The 25,635-nt window shown below is 48.1% G+C and overlaps 1 protein-coding gene across 1 annotated transcript; it reads right to left on the minus strand.

The window, feature by feature from the left end:
- Positions 1-577: 577 nt before the first annotated feature.
- Positions 578-25,224, minus strand: ARHGEF33 (Rho guanine nucleotide exchange factor 33). Its single transcript, XM_058834580.1, has 16 exons — positions 25,203-25,224; positions 21,844-21,893; positions 16,282-16,446; positions 14,551-14,672; positions 13,564-13,706; positions 12,486-12,545; positions 12,016-12,027; positions 11,663-11,875; positions 10,923-11,052; positions 10,072-10,204; positions 9,242-9,325; positions 8,406-8,489; positions 7,515-7,663; positions 6,472-6,630; positions 4,031-4,792; positions 578-2,468 (listed from the first exon to the last, which is right to left on the minus strand). The coding sequence occupies exons 1-16, from the start codon at positions 25,222-25,224 to the stop codon at positions 2,330-2,332; spliced, it is 2,427 nt and encodes an 808-aa protein (XP_058690563.1). The 3' UTR covers positions 578-2,329.
- Positions 25,225-25,635: the final 411 nt, after the last annotated feature.

Here is a 25,635-nt window from a genome sequence, read left to right on the forward strand (position 1 = left end):
TGAAATCCACATGCATTTTACAAGCAAGGGTCTGCCACTTTGGAAGAATTTCCTCACCCAGGAGATGTTAGCAGGTAGGTTTTTTTTCTCTGTCCTGTTTCTGTCCTGGTATCTGCCTGGCAAATATGAAAAGCAGGTTTGTTTTGTGATGGATAAAAGTGTCATTACATACATAAGACCAGAACCACAAGAATCAGAGCCCTTGACAGCATCAGTGCCTTACAATGGACACTTGTCCATAATGATACAGCTCTGATTCCATGGACAAACAGTTCTGTCTGAGGCTGATTCCTGTGCAGAATAAACAGGCTTTGCTGATGCCTCAGTTACAAGTATCTGGCTCTTCCTATGTAATTTCTATCCTGGCCCTGCAGAGTCTGACTAAAGCTGCCAAGTCCTAGGAACTGTCTGATTCAGTGGCTGGTCAGCATGGAGCAGTCCTGACTGGAAAGGGATGGGACAGGGAATTTGTAATTTTATGAGGATGTGAGGGAAAGGGAAGGAGATGGAAGAGGAGTTTTTTGCCATTAAAAGCCTTACATTAAAAAAAAATCTTCCCAGAGTAGTTTCCAAAAGCTAGGGGAGGAAAGTGTGGTACTTCTTTCCTTTCTGTAAGGAGGAGAAGTGGATATTTGTTTCATTAAAATCTATGGGAGAGGGACCAGCTAAAACATTTTAATCTTCGGGGTTTTGCTTGGTCACATTCTTGAAATGTAGGGAAAACCTTGATTGCAGTAAAGGATGGGTTTTGTCTGTCTGGATAGCCCTTTTCACACATACCCCATTGCCTCCAGCAGAGGAGGAAAAGCAGGTGGTAGATGCAGGTCAGTCAACACTGGAGAGCTCTGGGCCCTGCATCTGCAGCAGGTATTGGCCACTGCATCTACAGGCACCTGCTCTGGGCTCCCCTGCCATGGCCAGGAGTGCCATGCAGCATGGTGGGTGCTCTTCTCTTGGCCCCAAAATCAGCCACCCTTGCGCTGATGCGGGGAGTCCCAAGCCCCCAGTCCCACAGTATTTCCCCCAAGGCATTGCTGTTGGCCCCATGAAGATTGTTCACAACTTTTTCAGGTGAAGCTGTCCTTTAGATAGACCACTGTCCCAGGCTTGTCAAAACAAGATGATAAAAGCACAGTTGCTCTTGAAACTGCCCTCAGAACGTCCCAGCTTCAGGTGACATCGGAGCTCAGCAGTACTGCACTGGTAACAGCACTGTGCCAGTGGTGCTCTCGCTGCTGGTGCGTGACACGGGTACCACAGCAGAGCTGCTCTCAGTCTTCTGCAGAGTTTGTCATGTCCAGGTGTGAGGAGGGTGGCCTGTGTGCAGCCTCACTGATCTTGCACAAGAAGGAGGGCTATGACTCTGAACATGGTGCACCATCAACTTTCCTGCCCTACTGCCTTAGTTTTTAGCTGGAGGAACCTTTCCAAAGCTGCATGTGATGGGGCTCATGAAGGTGTCAGGCCAGGGAGATAGCAAAGTGTGTTCCAGGTGTGTTATAGACCGGGAGCCAGGACACTTTGGCACTACCAGCATCTGCATTGATCCACACTGGGGATAAGGTGGAGAAGAGTGTCTCTTGTGGCAGGCCCTGGGCCCAGCCTTCATCACCTGCCTGGAGACACGGGCGATTCTGAGAGCAGAAGCAGTGATTCCTACAGCAGGAAACAATTCAGGAAAACTGCATTCACATAAAAGGTGAAATGGGATTTTGGCGAGTGATGGAAGTCCAAAAGAAAGGATGTTGCTGATTAGGCAGTGCAGTGCTCAGGTGCTTCAGCTGATGCTTCTTAGACCCTCTCAAACCACCTGGGTAATGCGAGCTGGCCTCCTGGAATACATCTTTGATGGTGGTTTTTTTGGAAAGTAGAAGAAAGGAGGGAATTTTAGACTTCTGGCCAGGATGCCAGGGCTGCAAAGGTAACCTTTCTGTTGTGGGTGAGCCCAAATAAGACCTGCCTTGAAGAAGAAGCAAAGATGCATGGCAAATCAAGCAGTTTTGGGGGATGAGGGGGAGGAGAAGATACTAGGGGTTGGCCAAAGCTTTCCAGATCTGAGGGAAGTTCAGTCAGGTAGGGATGAAAGCTAGCAAGTTCCTGTGCTTATTGGACCTGCTGGTTGAGCTCCACCACATCCCAAAGCCTGGCCCTGCCCTGTGCTAGGAAGAGCAGGATGCATTTATAAGGCAGTTGTGAGAGTCTCCTCTCCCCCACCCTCCACCCTCTGTGTTAGTCAGGGGATCCTGGGGCCTTGCTGTCTGTCTCCACCCTCGGGGACCTGGGGAAGCACTGCTGTGCTTTGGCTGTGGCCTGCCTTTCTTGGGGCTGCTTATTTCTTTTTGAAGAGCTTGCGGAAGGAGCTCCGGAACCCCCCCTTGGGCTCGTGCCGCGGGTTGTGGTCGCTGAAGGATGTTTGCTCATTGTCATCCTTCTGGCAGAACCTGGTGTTGTCTTCTGCATGGAGCTCCTAAAAGGGAAAAGACAATTTAACCAGCATTTGCAACCTCACATTCTTGTTCCCTTCTCTATTTCTGTGCTAGGAGGGACCTGGTGGGTCAGGAGGTGCTGACAAGGCTGGGAAACAACACTGATATCTCTGCAGAGAGCTTGCTGCTGGCTCTAAGGCTGAGGCAGTGACAGAGGAGTAGAAGGATAAGCATTGCTAGAGGGAACTGGAGCCTTTCTTGCTAAGCTTTTTGTTTAGGGGAAGCTCACTAGCTTCTTTTGCCAGTGAGGGAGCAAGCCAGCTTGGGCAGTTGGAAGAACTTCCCACCCTCTCCTTTCTCCCCTAGGGCAGGGAGGCATCAGGCTTTGGAGCTGTGGTAAAGTATGAAAGTCTCTTCTGCTGGCTCTGCTGCTGCATGGTTTTATATCTGTGGGGCAAAAGGTTCATTAGCACACACACCTTGTGGTAAATGTGCTACTTACGAAAAGATCTGTCCCTCTTTCAGGAGAGTGCCAAGCTCCTCTCAGCAAGACTCTGGACAAGACCCTTTTCTCCAATTCTGCCCACCACTGCCATGGTGATTTCCTTTGCACTGTGGGGGAGAACATGTCCTGCAGTTCTAGACAAGCTCCACATCTGCACCCTGCTGTGGGCCATAGCTCTGTGCAGGTGAGTGCCAAAGAGCTCATAGGCCTCTTTCTCTGGGATGGCTGTGTCCCCACGGCTCATCTCCCTCTACCTCATCTCCCCTGTTCAACCCTCTACCACCTCCTTCACTCACTAGGCTTTTTTTTCCTTCTCTTTTGAAGTTTCCTTGCTGCCTTTTCAGTCAGGCTGTTGGAACCTACCTCCCATCATCATCTGCATCTGCAGCCTCCTATCCAAGCACCTCAGAGCACCCTTGGCTGTGACAGCCCAAAGCTGACTCTGAACAGCCACTGTAAACTACAGAAACATTGCTCCTGCAGGAGCTGGTGTCCCTGAAGGGTTACCATGCTGTTTGCCATTTGCCATGTCCCACCTGAGGGACACAGTTGCTGGACTCTGACTGCTCTCACACAGACTTTGGCATGGGTCTGCACAATCCAGGCAACAAATACAGGTGAAACAAAACCTATGGACCAGATCCCTGCTGGTGTAAATGGGCTGAGCTTGGCCAAGTCATGCTGGTTTACACCGGCATGACTTACCCAGCACTCCTCACAGCAGGCGGAAAGGCACCTGTTTAAACTGGGTGCCAACCACAGCGCTAATTTTGAACAGCTTTGTGTAAACTTTGTGAGCTGCTCAGAACATTCACCTGGGGAGGAAGCTCAGTGACAGGTGGAGACGCACAAGAGGCTACCTTGTCTCAAGGGTGTTCTAGCTCAGCCAGCTGTGCACCTCAACCCCGTGCTTGTCCCTGGGGAAGATGTGTGTGAAAACGAGCTGTCTTGTCCCTCCCTTGGGCATGTACATGCAGTTGAGGACTTGGAATGTGTTGAAAGCTGTTTTGATGTGTTCTACTCTAACTGTATCTCAGATCTTTCTCCTGCTGCTGCTGCACCACCATGTGCCTTTTTTTTTTCCTCCTCCTATTTAAGCCTCCTTACTTCCAAAAAGCTCGGTTTTTCACCCGCTCCTCTCTGTGGGGGGAAGTAGCTCCTTTGGGAGCTTCGAGATGAGGCTGAGATCATGTGAGGCTGAACATTCCTGTCCTGCTTCTGCTGCAGACGGCTCCCGCTGCTGCTCCGCGTGCTGTAGAGTCTGGTGCTCACTCCCTCCGCGCTCCGCGGCAGCTCCTTCAGGGACCTGCTCAGCTGCTTCCCTTTGCTGTGGAACATCTCACGCTTGTAGGTGCTGCTGCTCACGGGAGTGCAGCTCTTAGGCAGTGGCTGCAAGGCATGGTCTGTCCTCTCCGGTTCTGAGGTGAAGTTCACAGGCCTAAGGAAGCAAATATCCAAGCTGGACTCAGAAGAGGCCGGGGAGCAGTTCTCAAAGAGAGCGAGGTTTTGGAAGGTGTCGTCTTCGTAGGGGCCTGGCATGGTGAAAACCTCCCCAGGGTATTCAAACTCTTCATAGCTTGGTGCAAAGTTCCTGGCATCCTGCAGCAGTTCCACAGAGGTTCTGATGGCTCTCTCGGTGTTCCCCACCGCATCAGCCGGTGGCGCTTCGTACTCCATTTCGGGGATGGATTGCAAGGGGGCTGTCAAGGCCTTAAGTTCCTGCTCTGTCAGCTGAGAGGAGGCAAGGATGTTCTCTGGCCTCTCATGTTTTCTGCTTTCCATCTCCCAGTCGGGGGGCTTTACAGCCTGGATGTTCTCCATCACGGCTGGCTGGGGTTTCTTCATCTGCGGCATCAAATGCCTTAAAAATAAAAAACAAAACAAAACAAAAAAACAGACGGAAGTGGAATACTAAAGGATGACAGAGACACATGACAAATCCCCTCCACCCCTTCACTTCCCCAGCCCTATTGTGTTGATTTTATGGCCAAAAGATTCTCTCCTGTCTTGGAGAATGGTAACAGAGGTGTCTCTTACAGAAACTGTCTGGCTGGTTAGGAGGACCAAACTTGGAGAGACAGAGCTGCTTGCTTACCCAGTAACTTTGGCTGACCTTTGTACTCTGCAGCATGAAATGAATAGAAACTGAGATGAGAAGCTAACTGCTCCATCTCTTTATCCTGTTCATCTGCATTTTAGATTTTAACTTTCCTTCTCTCACTGTAATGTAGCTGTGCCTCACTTTCCTGTGGTCTGGTTGTCTTTTCAGGTGGACTGGGTTTCTCTCTTGGGTAAGGTGACTCTGTCCTCAAAATGTGTCAGGAGTACTTGGAGGGCTCCTGCCCTCCTTGTGTTCCAGCTGAGTCTTCAGTTCAGGATGCATGTGGAGGTGGTGCCAGCTGAGGCTACCAAGGTGGAGGGCTGGAGCAAGCTGTCTGTGGGAGGGAGATTGGCTTGGGCAGTCTGGGGAGGAGGAGGCTAAGGACTGATCTACAACATTGCTAACAGAGGGGGACTGGGAATGATGCAGCCAAACTCTTGTTAGTATCAAATGAGTTAAGAAAGCACGATAGCCACAAATTACTGGCATAAGAATAAAGGAAAGTCTAGCATGCTTCTCTGATCATCATCTCATTTGGCACCTGTCAGGCTGGAAATGGCCAAAGGGGAACTATATGAGGAGTGGCTGAGGGCACTTGGTCTGTTCAGCCTGGAGGAGACTGAGGGGAGATCTCACTGCAGTTTGCAGCTTCCTCATGAGGGACAGCAGAAGGGCAGGCACTGATCTCTTCTCCTTGGTGACTAGTGTCAGGACCAGAGGGAATGGCCTGAAATTGTGTCAGGGGAGGTTTAGGTTGGATATCAGGAAAAGGTTTTTCACCCAGGGGGTGGTTGGGCACTGCACAGGCTCCCCAGGGCAGTGGTCACAGCACCAAGCCTGACAGAGTTGAAGAAGTGTTTGGACAATGCTCTCAGACACCTGGTGTGACTCTTGAGGATGGTTCTGTGTGGGGCCAGAAGTTGGACTCCATAATTCTTGTAATTTCCAACTCAGAATATTTTGTCATTCTGTGAAGATTTCCAGGTGCTACCAGTAGCCCTGTCTTGACTTAGTCTTGCGTCTTTTTGAACCCACTTTTTACTTGTATCTTGTGATAGTGAATCACATAATTCCATTATGTGCTGTATGGAAAAGTATTTCTTTCCCTGCTCTGAGACCTTGGTCCTGTTTCCCAGCTCCAGTAATGTTGACAGTGAATAATGCAGGGTGTTACTGTGCACACCACTGTCAGGCCTAAACAAATTCATGTCCTCCCTGATGCCTTAGCAGGCAGCCCTGAGTAGAGCTCTGGAACATTCCCTGCTTGTAAACCACATGGTGGGGGATAGCAGGATGGAGCCAGCCCTTCATCTCTCTACCCAAATAGAGGGAGTGCTTTTGGCAATGACAGCCTGTAGCTGCCTGGTGTCACTGGCATGGTGTGGGTGAGGAGAGTTTTCAGCCTACTCTAAAGCTGCCCATGAGGACAACAGGCTTACGGGGTGGTTGTGCCAGAGGAAGGTGCTGCTGGGAATGACTGTATGGCCTCTTCAGTATGGATCCCACTGTCCCGCATTGATGCTGCACTGGGTGTTGGAGAAACCTCCTGGCTTGTACACTGGGAGGTGAGACCTTTGTACAGCTTCACCAGGGATGACCTGAGGGAGGAGAAATCCATCGTCGGGCTAAGAAATAAGGCAGGGAATGAGCACGAGCGTGTAGAATCACAGAAAACAGGACTGGGAGGGACCTTAATATTCCCATTCACCTCTGCCCACCCCGAGGAAGAGCCTGTTCCACCTAGTCTGCTCCAGCCAGCAGGGCATCCTGCTTTCTGTGGTGTTCTCAACACCTCTCCTGATAGCAGTCCCTCCCCAGCAATCTGCTCCAGCCCTTTACCACCCTCCATACTTGGAAGCTTCCCTTGAAATTTCATCTTGTCCTACTCCTCAGGTAAATCATCACAAGGAGCAAAGGCAACCAGATTCTGATTTTAGTAAAAAGCCTTGATTTCAAGGAACTGTTCTGAACTGTAACTTGAAAATCCACATTCAGGGTAATTTCTGTCATAGTTAAACAGGTTATGGGAGGTTTTTGTTTCTCCCACCTCCTCCCCCAGTAAAACATCACCATTCTTTTGGAGTCTCAGCCCATAAGGGAAACAGTCCTCACCCTCACCACGGCCTGAAGCTGCCAGACCTAAATCCCTCTGTGTTTTCCCACTGGGGAGTGACTTTGCCACCTGCTTAACAAATCAAATGATCCCATGAAACATGTGGCTGCTATGTTTAGAAGGATTTAGAAGTGATTTTTCTTTCGCTGTCAGAGTTAGGCAGAAGGGCCCACCCTAAATCTGACCTCAGTTTGGAGGGCAAATGCCAATAGTTGTTCTTCTCCAGCATTCAGGTGCAAAGGGCTTTGTTTTATTTCAACAGAGCAATGTGCCTGTTAATCTTGCCTGGACCTAAACTCCCTGTTTGCCAGGCTACCCCCACCCCTCCCTTCCCTGGTGACAGAGAGAATGAGCTGATGTTCTGCTTACTTCTTCAGCTTTTTCCTCTTCTGTATCAGCAAGTCTTCATTGCATTGGAAGAGGAGGCTGTAGTGTGAGATGAAAACCCGGAGGCGCTGCACACACACCAGCAGCAGGTAATAGTCGGGGTGCTCTTGCTCCGTGAACTTCAGGACATTCTGAGGCACAGAGGAGAGCAGGCTGTTTGGAGGCTGTCCTGAGCCTTTCTGGGGAGAAGGCACTATTGGAACCATGGATTAGGACTCTGGAGTGCTCAAGGCACTGCCCTGGGGGAGCTTTCCTAGGCACCATGAGTTTCTGAGGGACTTGGATGGGGCCTGCCTCCCATAGTCCAGCGCAAATGCAGAAGGGGCCACTGTAAATGTAATCATTGGATGTATGGGTGATGCACTGGTTGAGTTTAGCTTTGGGTGAATAAACCAATGTTCTGATTTTCTAGGGCTTGCTTTCTGTGTATTTGCCTTGTCTGAAATGTTTCAGTACAGTTCAGATAAGCCTTCTGTGAACCAGAATTCTTTATCAACCATCCCTCTGTAGGACAGGTTGTTGGGCCCTAGGAGCCCTCAGATGTGTCCCATCTCCCATCTCTGGCCTCCTGTTTTCCCAGAGCAGCAGACAGCAGAGCCTTTGGCTTCCCAGGGGACAAAAGCTGTTTCTGTCAGGTCAGTTGGAGAAATTGGCAAATATAAACAAGCCTCATGTGAAAAAGATGCAACTTAAGATATTGCTAGCTGGCTTTCCCTTTCAAAGTTTTTTGTTTTGTTTTGGTTTTTTTCTTCAAAGAGCCCTCTGGGTTTTGTCAGGACCCTGTACCTGTAGAGGCCCAAATACTAGCTCTGAGTTAAGTGTCACCTAATGTGATAAGAGTTCAACAACACAGTTTCTATCCTGGGGCCCTACCTGCAGATGAATAAGGTATTCAGGGATTCGCTGGACTATGTGAAAGAACAGAATGTAGAGATCTGACTTGATTTCTTCTTCTACCTGCAACAGAGAAAGAGACTTAAGAGTCTTTTCCACCCATAAAACACGTCTGCTTCCAGATGGTTCTGTGGTTTAGTGAATAGTTATGCTGTAAGGAGTTACAACAGTTCACAGGGGCACACCAGGCATTTAGGTTGGGGATTATCTACTAGGGACACTCAGCCTAATTAAGTAGGGAGGCAGGTTGAAAGTGCACTAGTTAAGTTTCCCAGAAGAAACCCCCAGAAGACACTGTTGTTCAGAATGAAGTTCTTAGTTTAGGCTCAAATTAATTGAACAAAATGATATGACTTCTAAATTAAAATACCTTGGAAGCAAGCAAATGTGATTCAGTTATTGCACTTTAGACTACTTTTTTTATTTAACTTTCCAAGTTTAAACCAAGAATCCAGGACCAAATAGCTGAAGCTGAAAGTGAAGACTCCTTTCTCTATAAAGGTCTTGATCCCTGTGTTTGCATGAGTCCTCCAATTTTCAGGAGACAGTTCCTGGAAAAGGTCATGTGTGTAGACAAGCTTTTGGGAGGTTCAATATGAGATAGTGTTTCATGGCACAGCAGAAAAGCAGCTTTGGTTTCAGACAGCGAGGAAGGTGTTAAAGCTGCATTTTGTAGGTGCCGGTCAGCCACGGCAACCTCCAGGAAACAGAACAAGTAGATTGGCAGGAGAGTCCTGTCATGGGTAGGCATAACAGGAAGAGATCCAGGCTCTCATGTTGCCATGAGGTGTCTGGGAGGCAGGCAGGAAGCTTACCTCCTTCAGGATCACCACGTGGATCAGAGAGATGCATTCTGGCAGGTCCCTCAGGTAAGCAACGTAGTAGTCCAGAAAATTATTCTTGCAAAAGGGAAAGAGAAAAGAACAAACAAACAACTGAGATTTTTGGTCACAGAGCCGGCCAAACTGTTGATTCCCTACCATCACTGTTGGAAGGTCATCAGTGCAGCAGAGCTGCTGTTTTACTCCTTCAGGGCTTGGAACTTCTCAGGAAAGTCTGTTTAATAAAATGTGTTCAGCTGTTGAGCACAGTGTGTAAAGCTATACTGAAGGTGGGGAGGGGTAGAGAGTCTGGGCAGTAAGAAGCTCTTCTTGTCTAAGACTCTTAAAATTCATAAAGTATCAGGTGAATTTTTACACATCCTTGCTGCTCACCAGGGCAACAGAAGTGGGTGCAACAAACCATGTGGGCCTCTGCCTGCCCACCTGCTTGTCAGAACTCTGAGCAAGGTGTAATGGGGCAGGAGAGCATCAGAAGCACTCACTTTTCACACCCTCACTGGAAATACAGCCACTCAAGCTGTCTAGGCTCACATGTGGCTCCTGCAAGCAGGTCTGGGTCTCATGTAGCTTATGCAGCTGTGCTATGAGGCTGCTTGCCCACAGGTGGGTCTGGCATGTGGGATCCCTGAACAACAGAGAGGCTGCCATGCCCCAGGACTGTGCTCCAAGGGGGCTTGCTGAAAGGCCTTACCCTTCAGGCCACAGCTGCACAGCCCCTCTGCTGCAAGGTGTCTCTGCCCACCTGTGCCTCAACAAAACATCATGAATCATGACAGAAGATTCTAGAGAGGTCTTTAACATACCTCATCATTTGTCAGCTTCAGGAAGATGTCTCCTAGGATTCCTTGTCGTGGCCAGCTCAGGACTCGTTCCTGGAGAGCGTGCAGTAAATCCACGTGCTGCTGCACCAGGAACCGCAAAGAGTTGGGGAAAAAGCTGATGGGAGACCAAATCAGACTGGTTACACAGAGCAAAACCTCATCTCTAATAAGTGAGTCCTGCTGGAGTGGGCATTCCTGAGTGGTCAGCACAGCCTTGCACATGTATTATTGACTACACCTATTATTGCTATCATTGTGCAGGTGTTATTAACTCTTGTGGTTGGAATCCTGGCTGCATCAGAGGGTCCTGTTTTGGCTGCTGTGCACATGCAAGTTCCCTCGCCAGCTGGCTATTAATAAAGTGTTTGGAAAGCTCCTTAGGCTTTCCTTGCAATGCATTGAGTGGCTGATCAGAATTAGCAGCACTAAAAAGCCCCAGGCAATGCTGCTGTGGCTGATGATGCAGGACCACGGTCCTGAGCCATCCCCCTGAGAGCTTGGAGGAGAGATCCCCAGCTTTCCGTGTTGTCCCATTTGTCAGGCCCTTTCATGAGACAGCCCACTGATGCAGAGCTGGTCAAAATGTGCTACTGCCTTTCTGCCACTTCACATTGATTTCACCCAGAATCAGAATGAAGATGGTGGACAAGATGCAAAGGACAGGCAGGAACATCTTAAATGACTGCAAAACTCTCCCAGTACCTCCAGTTTTCAACTACAGGTGTTCAAAGATCTCTGTGTGGATGTAAGGAAAGTGTGTGAGGGGATAATGCAAAAGTAATATTGACTGAAGAAAACTCCCCAAAAGACGGAGAGCATATTATGTCAAATACCTTCTCTCTTTGGTGCTTCTTTTCACATCTGGCCCTTGCAGTGTGGCCTTGATCTTCAGGATTAGGGAAAGGTTGATGACATACTTCCTTTCTGACTCCAGCAGCTCCAAGGCAATGTTCTGCCTTTTGGCTTCCAGAAGATAATGGTTAAATTTAAAAATAAGAAAATACTGACTTCAAGGATAGCTGCATGTTAGACTGGTGAAGTGATCATGAAAGGAGAAACTTGTTTAAAAGTGATATCTTTTTGTGTCTTCTTTCCCCAAAATGTAAAACTCCACCCTGATGCTACAGCATGCCCCAGACATGACCAGAGCCCCAGTTTGCTAAGAAAGCTCCAAAGCAAATGTGTTTCCCCCTATGAATACCAAATTTTTCTAAGAATAACAAAACAAGCATGCAAAGGCAAAACAATTCATATCAGGGTTTCCCATCCTGAAGAACCCCTGCAGAATGAGAAGTTGTGTTTTTCACCCACTTAAGCAACTACACTGCTGCAATCCCATCAGTACTCTGAACCTGACAGGTCTTGGAAAGAAGAAGGGCTGTCCTGAGTATAAAGTGGTTCTGTCAGTCACACAGCCCAACAAATACAAAGGCCAGAGGTCTTGGAGTGTGAGGCCCTGAGAGATTCCCCCCAGCAGCAGAAACTGGCTTGTGTGTCTCCCTCCATGGATGCTGCTCACCAGCCAGCTCACAGCAGCTTTGAGCCTTTCTAGCCAGAGTTTTCTACTCCTTACCAGCCAAAGAGGGTTCACATATTATGTTGTCTGCTGAGCTGTATCTGCTTTGGCCCATGTCTTTCCCTCTCTCTGGCTGCTCTTTGGAAATGTATTCATCTCCCCAGTCCTTGGTGTCCTTGGGCTGCTTCCATACTGTTGATGGCAGATGCATTTTTGACTGCCCCTCTGTTGCCAGGGAAGGCTTGAGGCTGTCATCTGTGTCTATGGCTGCTCCTGCAATGAGAAACAGGTCTATGGACTCAGACATCTCAGCATCTCTCTGACAGGTTTTGCTGCAGCAGGCAGCTAGGCTATGTTTCCATCCATTTGAAGCACTGGAAGGTGAATTTGGAGCATTCTTTGTGCTTCACAAGGGCTGTAGCCTTGTAGAGTTAATTTACAAAGGAAGTGAAGTTGGTGAGCTCTTCAGCAGAACAAGGTTTGCACTCTTCCAGCATTTATTTTCAAGCCAAATAAGATCCAAAATTAGACAAATGTTAGAGAAGAAAAACACCATCTCTTCCCAAGTGGGAAAAGTGCTCTCACTATTTGTCACATCAGGAAGCTTCAATTCTTCCTTTATGCAAAAGCACTTAGAATCCATGAAAGCAACAGCAGAAAGGTTTTCTCTGCCAAATCCTTGGCACTGACCATCAGAGACACTTCAGGGACATAGGTTTGCCCTCATATCTCAACTGCAGATAGGAAAATGGAGGTACATGGCAGAGTGAAAGACATCCCTGTGAAATGCTTTCCATGAAAGCATTTCTTCAGTGCAGTAAGGCAAGCACTCTAATTGAATCACTGTCCTGCTGTCCTCTGATGTTTGATATTTTCTTACCTGGGCCTGCTATGACTTTCACACCTCCTTCTCCCATGGGCATGATCCTGGTGTCAGACACTGTTGAAGAACAAAGGGAACTTCAGCAACAGAGGGCAACTGTAGAGCTTGCTTCTTCCTGCCAGGCCCTGTCAGTAGGGTTAAATCCTCTAGTCTTTCACAGTTTTGCTATGAAAACACCCCTTTTGGACTCTCCAGTCCAGGGAGGATCCTTACTGCTGTGCTCTTGTCACAGTCTGCGTTTCAGTAGCACTTGCAGGCAGATGATGTGAGGTCCCTGCTGTGCTCAGTGCTGTGTGACTGCAGAGGAATGTGAGCAGTCTTGGCTTCTCCTGGCATGTTGGATAGAAGATACCCCACACAGAGCAAAGAGGATGGAGACCTGACACAGAGACAGAGCTGCCATTTTGAGTGGAAAGGAGCATATTGAAGAGCAGAGGGATGAGACTGGAAAGAAAGGAGCAATGGGAGAAGTGGATGAGAAAGGTGGCTGTGCAAGAGGGATGTGAGGGAGAGGGCTAACACACCACCTCAGGGTGTAGGGCAGAGGAGGGCCACGACTGTGAGCAAAACAGATAAAAAACAGCACATTTGGTTTTCAGATGGTTTTCATCTAATCTTTGCCTCTGTTGACATTTTAACTGAATATGTTTTTATTATCTTCCTATCTGAACAGCAAGAGAATGATAGCCCAGTTTAGACCCCCAAACTTAATTATAGAATGAAAGGTTCTGGTCCATCATCTTTTCTCTGATTCCAACTTCCAAGTGTCTGACAGTGTTTTCCCCTTCAAGGTGTGATCCTCCTTCCTGTGCCCTCCTCCCTCATGCAGAAACAAAACCAGGATTTTTATCAACAGTTCCTATTTGGTTCTGTATCTCTGCTACTGACACTACAGGAGTGAAGATCCAGCTTGCATCCCTCTCCTTGGAGGAGGCAAGAAATGGCTGTTGAGACAGCATTCCCAAAGCAAATACTTCCTGAACCCTGGTTACCCCAGTGATCTTTTTCTGATTTTTTATTTTCCCTGAGGAAGGCATTTGCATTTGCATTTGCATTTGCCTGTTCTCTTTCCTACCTTTTTCATAAGTCACGTTGTGTAAAAGACTTGTAAAATCTTCATTAATCAGCACAGGTTCTGGAAGGTTGATGGATCGAAATGGGCTGCCCTGGAGAGGTGTTGGCACTGTTTGTGACCCGTGGTCATCCTTCTGTGCTCTTCTGCAAACACAAAGAACGAGGTGGTTGGAAAGTCTGAATGCTACAGGTGAAGCTCCTACATTACTTTTGTGGCCAATACTGTCAGAAATAGGACAACTCTAGCAGACACCAGGAAAGGAGCTGGCTTTGATGGAATTGGCAGTTCATGAACAATGTTCTGGAAATAACTTCCACTGGCTATAGGAGAAGGTTATTTCAGATCTATTCTTTTGCAGAGCATATTTCATCTAATTAAATAGCTTAATTAGCTGAGGGGCTAGCCTAGATTTGCAAAGTGTTTGCATCAAGGCAGCTGTATAGACTCATGATCAAAACCCTGTTTTCAGAAGGAGGCTAATTAGGACCAAGCTGGACAACCATCCACTTCATCACAGCATCAGTGTGGCCCAGCAGTGTGCAAACATTCTCTGACTCTGCTAAGAGGAGAGAAAGCTGGTGGCAGGAAAGCAGAGCATGACTGCACCATCAGGAGCCCATTGAGTCCTGCAAGCTTGGAAGGGGAAATTGCAGTGCTGTTGTCTGAATGGTGGAGGCTTCTGACTATCAACAGCCCCAGCATGTCTTTAGTGGGTCTCTGTTTTGCCAGGCCCTGGTTCCCCAGGGAGCTGCTGCGGGCTGTTTTGCTGTTGGAATCCCAGTGAGGTGTTAGCATTTTTCTTCTGTCTTTGCTCTGTGGGGTGTGTGTCTAAAAGCCTGGGGTGAACTGAAGCATTTCTGATCATAAACAGGGTTGATACACATGTCCAGCCAGGAAAAAAATTAAGAAATGATGCTATACAGAAAGGAACAAAATGGACACCACTGCTAATTAGCATTTTCAGCACCCTGGGCTTTGGGCCCTTACTTAGCTTTCATTTTCCGTGATTCCCGCCGCTTCTCTTGCTGCAGCTGCTCAATTTTCTGTTGCATTTCCTCCTGCTTGGCACTGATTTCTTCAATCATTGACTTTGCATCGCTGAGCTCCTCCTGAGAAACAGGCAAAAGCACAGCATTCCCAGGGTGCCCATCAGCCTTAGGTGGCACAGCTCTGAATGCTGGCTGGTGTGCACAAAAGGTGCTTCAGGGTGCTGTGGGGAGGGAGTGGCTCTGTGATTTGAGGCTCTTCCTTTGCAAGTCCAGGATGTGTCACACATGCCATGAACAACGTGGCACAATGTGGTGATCCTTAATTCTACAGGCAGCTTGCCCAAGCCAGTGTGGTGCCACATGATCGAGGCACTGGTGGGAGATGAGACTCAGGGCTTCACCCACCACCAGTCGAAAGCACTGGGGCTCCTGCCCTTAATGGCATTTGGAGGTGGACCTTAGGGAGCACATTTCCCTCTGCAGTTTTCCAGCATGTGCATTCACATGTTGCACTTGGTTCAGATCCCAGTGTGAGCACTCACATGTATAAACTTTTTCCAGTCAGGCCATGGATCTGCCCTTTTAGCCTGGTTTCCTAAGGAAATGAGGCCCTCCATATCCTCCCTGTCCATCCTCCCTCAAGCCATTTCAGCCAAGCCTTTCTCAGATGTAGATCTCTGATGCATGAAGTTCCTGCAGGTTTCATGAACGTGAGCAGCAGGATTGAGGAGAAATACTCAACAATTTCATGCAAACCAAAGGATTTTCCCCAGGCAAGGAGGTGGCTTCACTGGGAGCCCAGTGTTTGAATAGCCACCATGGGCATGAAGCAGGGGGACAGCAGCCTTTGCCCCTTCTGTTGCTTGCATAATTATTTCTATCTGCATTTTTAATCCCCTTTTCCCCTATGACAATGTCCTAGATAACCTTGTGTCCGGTTGCTCTGAGATCTCTCCCATATGCCCTTGCCCTTTTTGTTGTCTCCTTTGCTTGTCTGGCAGCAAGAGCTCCTTTTGCTTGGTGCCATCTGTCTCCCTGTCACAGGGTTTATAATGGGCTTTTTCAGTAAGCAGCCCTCTTTAACTTTACAAGGTATTATTGACTCAGCAAAACCCCATGGGGAAAATTTGCAATAAGAACAATAAAAGAGTTCCTCTGCCCGCCTCGTCATCCAGTTTCTGCATGGACACGCTGGCTGGTCTAAAGTCTACATCAAGCCTTCTTGCTAGGCTGTCTCTCCAGCCTTTTGTCTTTATCCTCTTGGGCCAGATCAAACCAGGCAGCACTTCCTCCCAGCCATGTGGAAATGTGACTTCAAAAGGCTTTAGGGTTTTGTGTTAATTTGCTGCTCCCCAGTGGCTTTGGTTCTCGCAGGAAATGCAGGAGGCCTGACCCAGGGAGAGGTGTGGGACAGTGGCCCAGCAGTAGCCTATGAACAGGCCATAAACCCATGGCATGTGCAGCCCAGAGCAAGGGCTGCTTGTGCCCAGGTAACCCTCAGCACTGTCTCATGGCCAGTCAAGCAGGCTAAACAGGCCAGAGTATGGGTTACTTTTGAGTTGGAGCAGTCAGGGGAGACACAGAAGGAAGTACCCCAGGTGTACCCAAAACAATTGCCAGCTCCTTTTCTTTGCAAACAGGAAGTGTTGATGGAAGCAGGGGAATGTTTGCCTCTGCCTCACAAGCTCACGTGAAATGTATGCAGTTTCCCCACAGGTCACACTCCTACCTTGAATGTGTTGAGGGAATTCTTCATCTCAGCCACCTTCTCTTCCATGGCACAGCGGCAGCTCTTGACCTTCTCTTCCAGGGCATACTCTCCATGCTGGATCCGTGACAGCTCCTGCATTGCTTCTGTGAAACCCGCCTTCAGCTCAGAGGCTAATGCCTGCAACTACAGCAACCACAAACACGGTGGGTTCAGTCCCTCCTCCCAAGCTCAGGTGTTTGTGTCCCCGAGGGTCACAATGGCTGGGTGTAACCCATCCTGTAAGGTGCTGTCCTCTTTCTCCTCCTCCTTTCATGGCTGGGAAACATGGGGAGAGGTTTGGCCTCTGCTGCAGCCTCAGTACAGAGTAGGAGGTGTTTGTCTTGGGCAATCAATGTGCCCCTTTCTTAGACTTTTTTAAAAAACTTTTTTGAGTTTTTCCAGGCTCCCTGGCAGTTTGCAGCCTGTCAGCCTGTAGTAGGAGAGGACAGCCTGAAACATGCCAAGAAAGTTTGCAATAACAGCAGCCAGATTATTAATCTCCAAAGCAGCTGAGCAATCAAGAATGTGTCTGGTTTTGAGCAAGTCCTCCTCCCACACGTGCTCGTGGGCCTGGTACTCTCCCCACACAGATCTAACCCCTCGCTCTCCAAGGGCCGTGGAGAAGCTCTGTCCTTTGCCACGGGCCCTTTCCATGGAAGGAGGCAGCTCTAACTTGTGCTGGGGAGGGAATAGGAGGTTTTCCCCTGGCATACAGTGACGCTGTGCCCACTCTCTCTATTTTCTGTCCCTAGAGGCCCTGGTGCTGCTGGAAGAGCTCACCACCTAAGCTGGAGGCAGCCAGTGATAGCTGGGTGAAGCAGGAGATGGACTGGGGCAAGCCAGGCTGGCACAGCATGCAGACAAGGCAGGTGTGGAGGTGGGCAGTGAGGGGGGATCAGCGCTGGCAGAGGGCTAAGCAGGGAATACCCTCTTGGGAGCAGCTCGGGCTGGTGACCCTGGACTCTGCCCCCAGTGCTGTGAGCGAGGCGCTCGTCCTGCCTGCACAAAGCCCACAGCGAGGTCGCGGCCCAAGGCGCTTCGGCACAGAGGTTTTTACCTTTACAACAGAAATTCGGCCTAACATCTGGTTATAAACTGAGTCCAAAACGGGAGCACTGGTGGTAAGCGGAGAGCCACCCCGGGAACTCAGGCGCTTGAGTCCTGCAAATGGAGCAGAGATGGCTTCCGATACCTCGGGGCAATGGCATGCACCAGCCTCCTCTGGTCAAGACTGGCAGTGTCTTTACAGAGGATGTCTGCCTGCCATCCCCACTCCTACCCCAGCGCTCACCCCGCAGCCCCCACTCTGATCTGGCTGGACACACATTTCCAGAGTGCCTGGGTAGGAGGAGCGGGACTGACAGGAACCACAGGCACTGGGACAGTGCAGAGGGGAGCAGGAGGCTGAGGACATATTCCTTCATCAGGATGACAACTCTGAGTCCCCAAGCCAGCTGGAGTTCCAGACTCCTTGGCTCGGCCCTTTCCCCCAACCCTCCTGGCCGCAGTGTCACCCTGTGACCTGTGAATGTAGAGGGGTGCTTAGGGCAGACAGTGACCACACTGCTTCTGATATCTCAGCCCAGATGGTCATGGCCTCATCAGACATCCTAACATATGTGCCTGGAGAAGGGGGAGGGAGGGCTATAAAGTACTGTGACTGTAAATGTTAATATTCCCATCCCTGCTCACAGGTGCTTGACACACTTCCTCCCTGAGCTGACAAGGCCCAGGCACAGTCTGTCTGCCAACCTGCATCAGGGCTGGCCATCACACACTGCCCTCCAGGTGAAAAGGGTTGATTTGCCAGATCTGTCCCTTCCAACTGGAATATGCTATTCCATTCTAACCTATGCTTATCCCTTTTAGAGATCTGCTTCAGGATGGAGATATCACAGCCCCAAGTCTTGCTAGCAGTGGAGCAGTCCTGGAGCTGGCCCTGGAGATAACATAGTCTGGGGAGAATAAGCCAAAAGTGAAATGTTTCTGCCCACAAGCTTGGCCATCTCCTCCTCAGATAATTCCAGAAAGGGGATAAACTACACAGATCCTTTGAATGGTATAGGGATGGGAATCATTGCTGATCTTGTGGTTTCAGAGTAAGAAACTGCAAGGCAGCAAAAATGGACCACTGCAGAGACTTTGGTGTCCATCTGCACTGAAACACTCTGTGAAAGCAGAGGTCAGCCAACAAAAGGAAAGATTTGGATTAGAGGCTGGACAAAATATCCTCTGCATCTAAGAGCAGACAGTGACCTGTTATTTCAGGATCTGTTGTTGTCCAGTCTCTGCTTTTGTGGTGACAGTGCTAGCTTACTTTCTTTGTGTGTCCATCCCAGTGCTCCAGAGCCCAGCCTGAGTCTGTCCTGCCCCATATATCCTTCCTCAGCCCCATGCAGCTTGCAGTGGCTGTTTCAGACACTGAAATGCATCCTTGTGTTGCTGCTTGAGGGATGAATGCAGCCAGAAACACCAACCAGCCACAGAGCTTGCATGATGGAACAAGAAGTGCTGAAACCCTGAGCAGGTCAGGAGAGCATAGAGAGGAAATACATTCTTGTTGCATTGGATGCAGGGTTGATCCAAAATCAAGTGAAGTGGCACAGGAACAGCATGTTATCTTTAAACTCTTGCCAAACATGGTGTAGCTATGGATTTTAGTTTGAGCTCATTTCTAAAAGCAAGGTGTAGAAAATCATCCTTTAAATACCATAAGCTGTGAAAACAGGTGGAAGCCACTCAAGTATCAATCCCTGCCCATGTCTTGGCCAAGTGACAGGGCTCTGTCTCCACAGGAATGGCCTATGCCTACAGGACCAGAGAGGTACTTCATAGATTTGTGACCCTCTGCAAAGTCAAGTCAACTCTGTGTTTCTGAAGTTTCTAAGTGCAACATATACCAATAAAAGGCAGATTTTGTAATACAAGAGTTTTGTAAAACAAGAGTTAAACTGTAATGTGTTGCCCCATCTCACTTATTAGTGGGAGTAAAGATGTAATTTAACACTTGCAGAATTTAGGAAACAATAACTTAAATGAACTAATGCCTAGAGGATAAATCAGTCTGCACAGTCACAGAGAGTCCTTCAAACCTGTCCAAGAACTGCTCAAAAAAAGCATTTAGGCATCTAAATAATTTATTACCAGGTACAGATTTCAGCACCCATCTGCCTTTGGAGCATGGCCCTCAAATCTGACAAAGCAAAGCAGTGAGGCATCCAGTGCTATGTGTCTGTAGTAGGTTATGTCTTTCTTGGGCCCCATGACTCCTATTTCACCTGCTGCCCCGATGTTTTTCAGCTCTGTGTGGAAAAACCATGCTGTTCACAAAGGCTGCACAGGGCTGATGCTGCTTCCTGGACCCGAGGCAGCAAAACTCCAGTCTGCTCCCTCTCTTGGTGGGTGCCAGCGATTTGAGATATTTGTAAAAGATAACGACTGTCCTTGCAGCTTAAAGCTTTGTTTGGGCTTTGAGGCAGCCCAGGGAAGATGATTGTGGATGGCAGATAAGGATGGTTTATGGAAGGAAGGAGTGGGATGGAAAGAGGGCAGCAGAGCCTTGGTGAGCTGGGTCACTGTCCTGGCTGCCACTAAAAGCATGAGAAGGAGACCTTGCTTCTCTGAGCAGCTGTGTTCCCACAGGTTTCCCCCAGCACTGGCCAGGCTGTCCAGGGCTCTGTCTCCAAAGGGATGGCCATTTTCACCTTCAGACCTTCGCAGCTGCCTAAGTCCTTACACTAGAACAGGACCTGCTGTCTGGGACCTTGAGCTGAAGCCTGTCAAAACCAGTAGAAAACAGGCTCATGATAAAGAAATACTGCACAAAACAATTCTGCCATTATTAATATATCCTTGATAAGAGTAAAACCTTCTGTGGCCATGAAGGAGTAGTGTCTGTGGTGCTTCCCCCAGCTTATCTACTGTCCATCACTTTGCACCTCTTTTGGGGCTGGTCTGAAGAAGTAAATAGGTATTGTGTCTCTCAAAAGAGGGACACTGCTTGAAATCAATCTGGCACAAAGTCCAGCGTTTGACACAGACCCTGGATCTGACTTTTCTGAGTTGCATGCTGCATGTTTTTACCAGGAAACAACTAATTTTTAGAACAGCTACTATTTCCTTTGCTTAAGGGCAGCACTCCTACAGCCAAGCATTACGAAGACTTGCAGTGCCTCACAGCAGGAAAGCAGCAGAGCTGCAGTGATTTACAGTGGTAAAGAAGCTGGTCCTAGGAGTATACAAGACATATATATTCCTAGGTAAGGATATACATTCCTAGGTAGGAATACAGTCAGAGCAGCAGAGTACAGAAGAGAACGATGAAGGTATTAAAGAGGGCTGCAGGTACTCATCAGCCCTTGTTCCATGTTGGTGCAGTCCCTTTTGGTAACTGCATTGTCCACAGGGCCTTTGCTGAAGCAGAAGGGAAGAGCCAGCTGGTGACTGACATTTAAGGATTCATTAAGGTACCCATGTGTCAGCTGTAAAGCAACATGTGTGCATGGTGTTTCCAGCACACAGTCCCACGTGCATGTTGGATCCACTGGGCTGGGCCCTTGGAGCTGTCTGGATGGGGGAAGAGGATGAGATGACAGAAGTGCTGGATAGTTCATGGAAAGCAGTGCCTTCTGCACTTGCCATGGTGCACTTGCAAGCAATTACAGGCATTAGTGTTGCAATGGTGACAAGGGAGGTCTCAAATAATCTAGATTTCCACTTCAGGGGTATGTTTCCTCTCTCAGATTATGGTTCCATACTGAACCAGACCAGGGATTGAAGTGCTTAAACTCTGTCACATTTCCTGCAGACTGGAAATGCGTAGGAAACATCGCTGTGGAAAGGCTGAAACTGCATCTTACAGGATGGATACTCCCTGGGCTGTGGTAATAGACAGCCTTACAGCATCTGTGGTGTCCAATAGCAGCAAAAATGTTAGCCCAAAGACAGGGCACAGAGCTCAGGAGGAACTGATCACCAGGGTTTCCAAGCTTCTGGCTGGGAAGCCAGACAAAGACATGCAGAAGGACTCAACACTCTGGCTGCTCTGGATTATCAGGCAAGAGCCCCCCATGGTTTGAGGAGCTGTGAGGGTGCCAGGACAACCCAAAGCCCCACAGAAGACTTGGGCCCCTACTGCATAAGACACCACTGGCCCATGCCAGTCAACAGATCCTTGCTCCTGGGACAGTTCATCAGGTTTGCTGAAAGCTCATCAAAGCTCAGTCACGAAATCTCCCCTCAGCCCAGTGAATTGACATTCTCTAATTGGTGCTAACGAAGTCAGTTGCTTAATTAGCTGTGCTCACAAATCACCTTTCTAAATACAACTGGTTGTGAGCAGAGAAATTTTACTGAAAGGTCTTTTAAGATGAGGCCCAAGATGTGTGATATTTATTCATGCAGTGTGCACATTTTGGTTGCCATGTTCCTTGTAAATGCCTATATTTTTCCTTCAACTTAATTTAGCTTTTTAACTACTGCTTATATATTAGTAACTCTTTAAACTCTTGGAGTTATTTAGGGCATTTTGCTCATCTTTACCTGGGAAATCTGTGTTGCAGGGGTACTCACAGGCACACTTTCAGTCCCTCCTGTGGGAATAAAGAACTTCAGTCAATTAAAATGACTTATAATGGCTGCTATAAATAACTGGAACAGAGGGTTTGAAGTCCCTCTTGAGGAACTAAACCCGCCACAGGAACAAATCAGTTTTAAAGGACTCAAGTCTCGCTTTAGGAGGTCTGAACACCATATAGTTTGTAAAATAAACTGCAATTATAAAATAGAAATGACTCACCTAAATTCAGATGTTAAATTCACCTTATTTGCTGTCCTGTGTCTGGCCAGAGTTGATCCATGCAAGGAAGTGAGAAAGCTTCTATGTTCAATTAGGACTAAATTGCTCCCTGTGAAGTTTATTTCTGTGTACAAGTCTTAGGTAAAAAAATTTCTTTTTGTCCTAAAGCATTAGTGATCTGTTTCTCTACTGAAACAGTCAACTTTATCCTCTACTATATCTGTACATATTTCTATTACCTCTACAAAAGGCAAAATACCTTATCTGTGTATTTTAAGTTATATTTTGTCACAATGCAGCCCAAGCAGCAATCATGTCCTTTCTAACCTCCCAAAATTACACTTTTTCATTGGTTTTGTCATTCCTGGGGGTTTGTGGTATGGTGATCCGCCTTGCTCTTGGACAACCTAACATTGCTGAAACAGACTTAGCTGATGGACAAGATTATATCTATTATGCAGAAGTATTTTGGACACTGCAGACACATTATCTCTAGGCATTAATCCTAGAATAATGGAATCATTTGAGTTGGAAGGGACCTTTTTAAGGTCATGTAGTTCAACTGCCTTGTGCAGAAACCTTCAGCTGTCCAACAGAAATCACAGAAATCACTGCTGGTTGTGCTGCTGTTGCACTTTGAGGCAGTTGCAGTCCAATGGCCCTTGTGTTATTCCCACCATCAGGCTCCCTGGCTGGATCTCACTCCCAGAAAACACCATGCTACTCTGTTCCTCATCTGGATTGCCTCCCCTTGGGAATGCCACTTCACAAGATGGGTTTTCTCTTGCCTCCAAGGATCAGCCTCACTCACCTGTGCTGTTAAGTCACAGACAACCAGTAACCCCATGCCCAACTCCAGGGGAAGCCAAGCTCCTTTCTGTGCTGGCTGCAGATGCTTGGTGCTTTTCCAGCCTGGGCCTTTAAGACCACAGAAATTGAGCCCTGCAGAGGCTGGAAATGCATGCAGGGAGGACTCTGCACAGTCAGCCAGTGGAAAACTGAAGCCTGGAAGTCAGAGCTATACAAGGCATAGCCACATTGTGATATCTTTACCCCTGAGGGGGAATGTGGGTTACCAGCAAGGACACCTATGAAATGGCCCTGTTCTGGTCTCTAGGATTTGTCCTGATTCAAAGGAACTTGAGCAAATTCCCCAATGGCTTTCAGAAGGGAGAGGCAGAGAGGCTGTGTGCTCCTCTCTGCTCACATGCCACTTCCTGTCTGCACTAGTGGCTCTCTCAGGTGTGGGGTTGAGTAGCTGGGTCAGACACTGACCCCCTGGGGAATATCCTCCCATGCTTCCTAGGGAAAACAAGAAGCAGCAGGCTGACTGGGAGAAATAACTAGATAAACTGCCAGCTGTTTGGGGTCAGAACTCATCAGCCACCCTGCACCAAGTCCCACTTTTCAACTTTTAAATTACAGGTGGTTTTCATCTTCAGCTTTGGCCTTTCTGGTTCTTTTTTTCCAGGCTTGTTTGTTTGTTTGTTTGTTTTCCAGTGTCTGCAACCACATGAATTAGGAACCAACCTTTGACCTGAAGCTTTCTCATGATGCCTGGAGCTGAGGCTGTGTGTACAGTGACTCTCCTGAAGCATGGAAACTGGGGCCCGTGCCAGTTCTGTTGGGCTCTTGCTGTGGCATAGTAAGGACTGACCCAAAGAGAGCAAGAGTTTCTGAATTAATGGTACAACACAAACCAGGTGCTGGGAGGACAAGGGGATGCTGTTCTTACAACATGGGTGGCTGTATTGAATGCTGAGCTCTGTGAAGGACTGGAGGAGTCAGGTAGAAGCATAGCACAGCAAGGAAGAGCCTCCTCAAATTTTCTTTGGGCATCTTTCAATCTGATACATAACACAGAGGGCCTGACCCATGTCCTGCAGAAATCTGTAGGGATCTTTCATGTGGATTTGATTGTGGATCAGTCTGTAATGTCCTTGGATATACAAAAAGAACTGCTCCTGAGCAAGACCAGAAGTGGGGAGGGGATCACTGCTGCTGTGACTTTACCTCCTGCCTTTGCCATGAGCCCTCTCTGAATGTACCCAGTAAAAACCCAGATCATTTCTATAATGTCACTGCAAAGAGCTGGAGCAGGGGAGGCCCCTCACAGTCTCACTGTGGGAAACAAGGGACTTTGTGGTTATCTCCCAGTTTCTGCGGTGAACATCTGCAGCCCATGAGGGCATACCAATTAATTGGAAAAAATCCCTGAGTTAATTTCCTTTTCAGCCTGCTGTAGTATAAGGGCCTAGGTATACAGACCTAATTTCATCAAATTAGAATAATCATAATAATATAGAAATTAACTTTTCTGTTAATTATGCCATGAATACTTGCACCACCAAGCACCTTTCAAAGGGAAAGAGGTGGCCCAGTCTCTCTCCTGAGCTGACATCTGTGGACACTCCTAGAGCTGCTCCCCCTGCTCATAGTTCCAAGAGCTCCTCACTATATGGACACAGTGCCTCTGAGGTGGCAAGGCAAAGCACAATGGGTTTGAGGTGGAAAGCAAGCACCACATTCCTCTGAAAGGACTCAGTAACCACTAAAACCCTGGATTTGAGCTTTGCAGACTTTTTAGAATGCAGCCAACCTTAGCAAGGAGTGATTGCATGCAAGCAATGTGGCCTGGATACATCTTGGTGCTTGCAAGATTGGGATTGGTGCAGATACCTGGGTTGTGGCACTGATATGAACAAGAGCCCCTTGCTACAAAGCACATGGGGAAGGGAAGCAGATCATCATCACAGCACCCTCATGTAAAATACAGCTTTGAACAGTCAGAAGTCTTTCTACATCCTAAAGCAGAAGTGAGGCATGAGGCAAGAAAAGGAATGACTTCCCACACTGGACATTACATATGCCATAGGACTATTTTCCAGAGAGGAGAGGCAGGTGATTCTAAAATAGGAGATAAAAATGCCAACCCCCAGGTATTTCTAAGAAACTGGAAGTTCTGAACATTTGCCCACAGCTGCCATGGCTGAGAGGTGCTCTCAGGGGCCTGGCTGGTGGCCAGCAGACAGGTCCTAGGAGAGCATATTTCTCTCTTGCTATCTTTCATACTAGCAAGAAGTGAAATAATAGGATGCTTTACCTTCGTGTTTGTTTGTGTCCATGGCTGCTATGGGGTGTGCGTCCTCGCAGGGACTCCTGTCCTCACTCTGGAGGGCTCTGGCTGGTCACTGGGAACATCCCATGGCTTAGAGCTGCCCACATGTGAGCCCTGGGGTGGGTCAGCTGATCTGAACCCTGAGTGCAGAAAGATGCAGAAAGGGTTTATTGAGCAGAGCTGCTCAAAGTTCAGACAACAGAGAAAGGAGGGATTGGAGAGAGAATGAAGCATCCTAAAGATCTGTTTGGGTTCACAGTACCTCCACAGAGTGGATGCTGATACAAATGCTTCCCTCCCAGCCCCAGGCCATTTGTGCTTCCATGGACAGGTGACTAAAAGGTTCTATGTAATCCTACTAACAGTTTTCTCAGCAAAATACTTCCTGTATGAACTGAATCAAAATATGCTGTAGTTT

Source organism: Poecile atricapillus, chromosome 3, assembly GCF_030490865.1.
Source record: "Poecile atricapillus isolate bPoeAtr1 chromosome 3, bPoeAtr1.hap1, whole genome shotgun sequence".
Lineage (NCBI taxonomy): Eukaryota > Metazoa > Chordata > Aves > Passeriformes > Paridae > Poecile > Poecile atricapillus.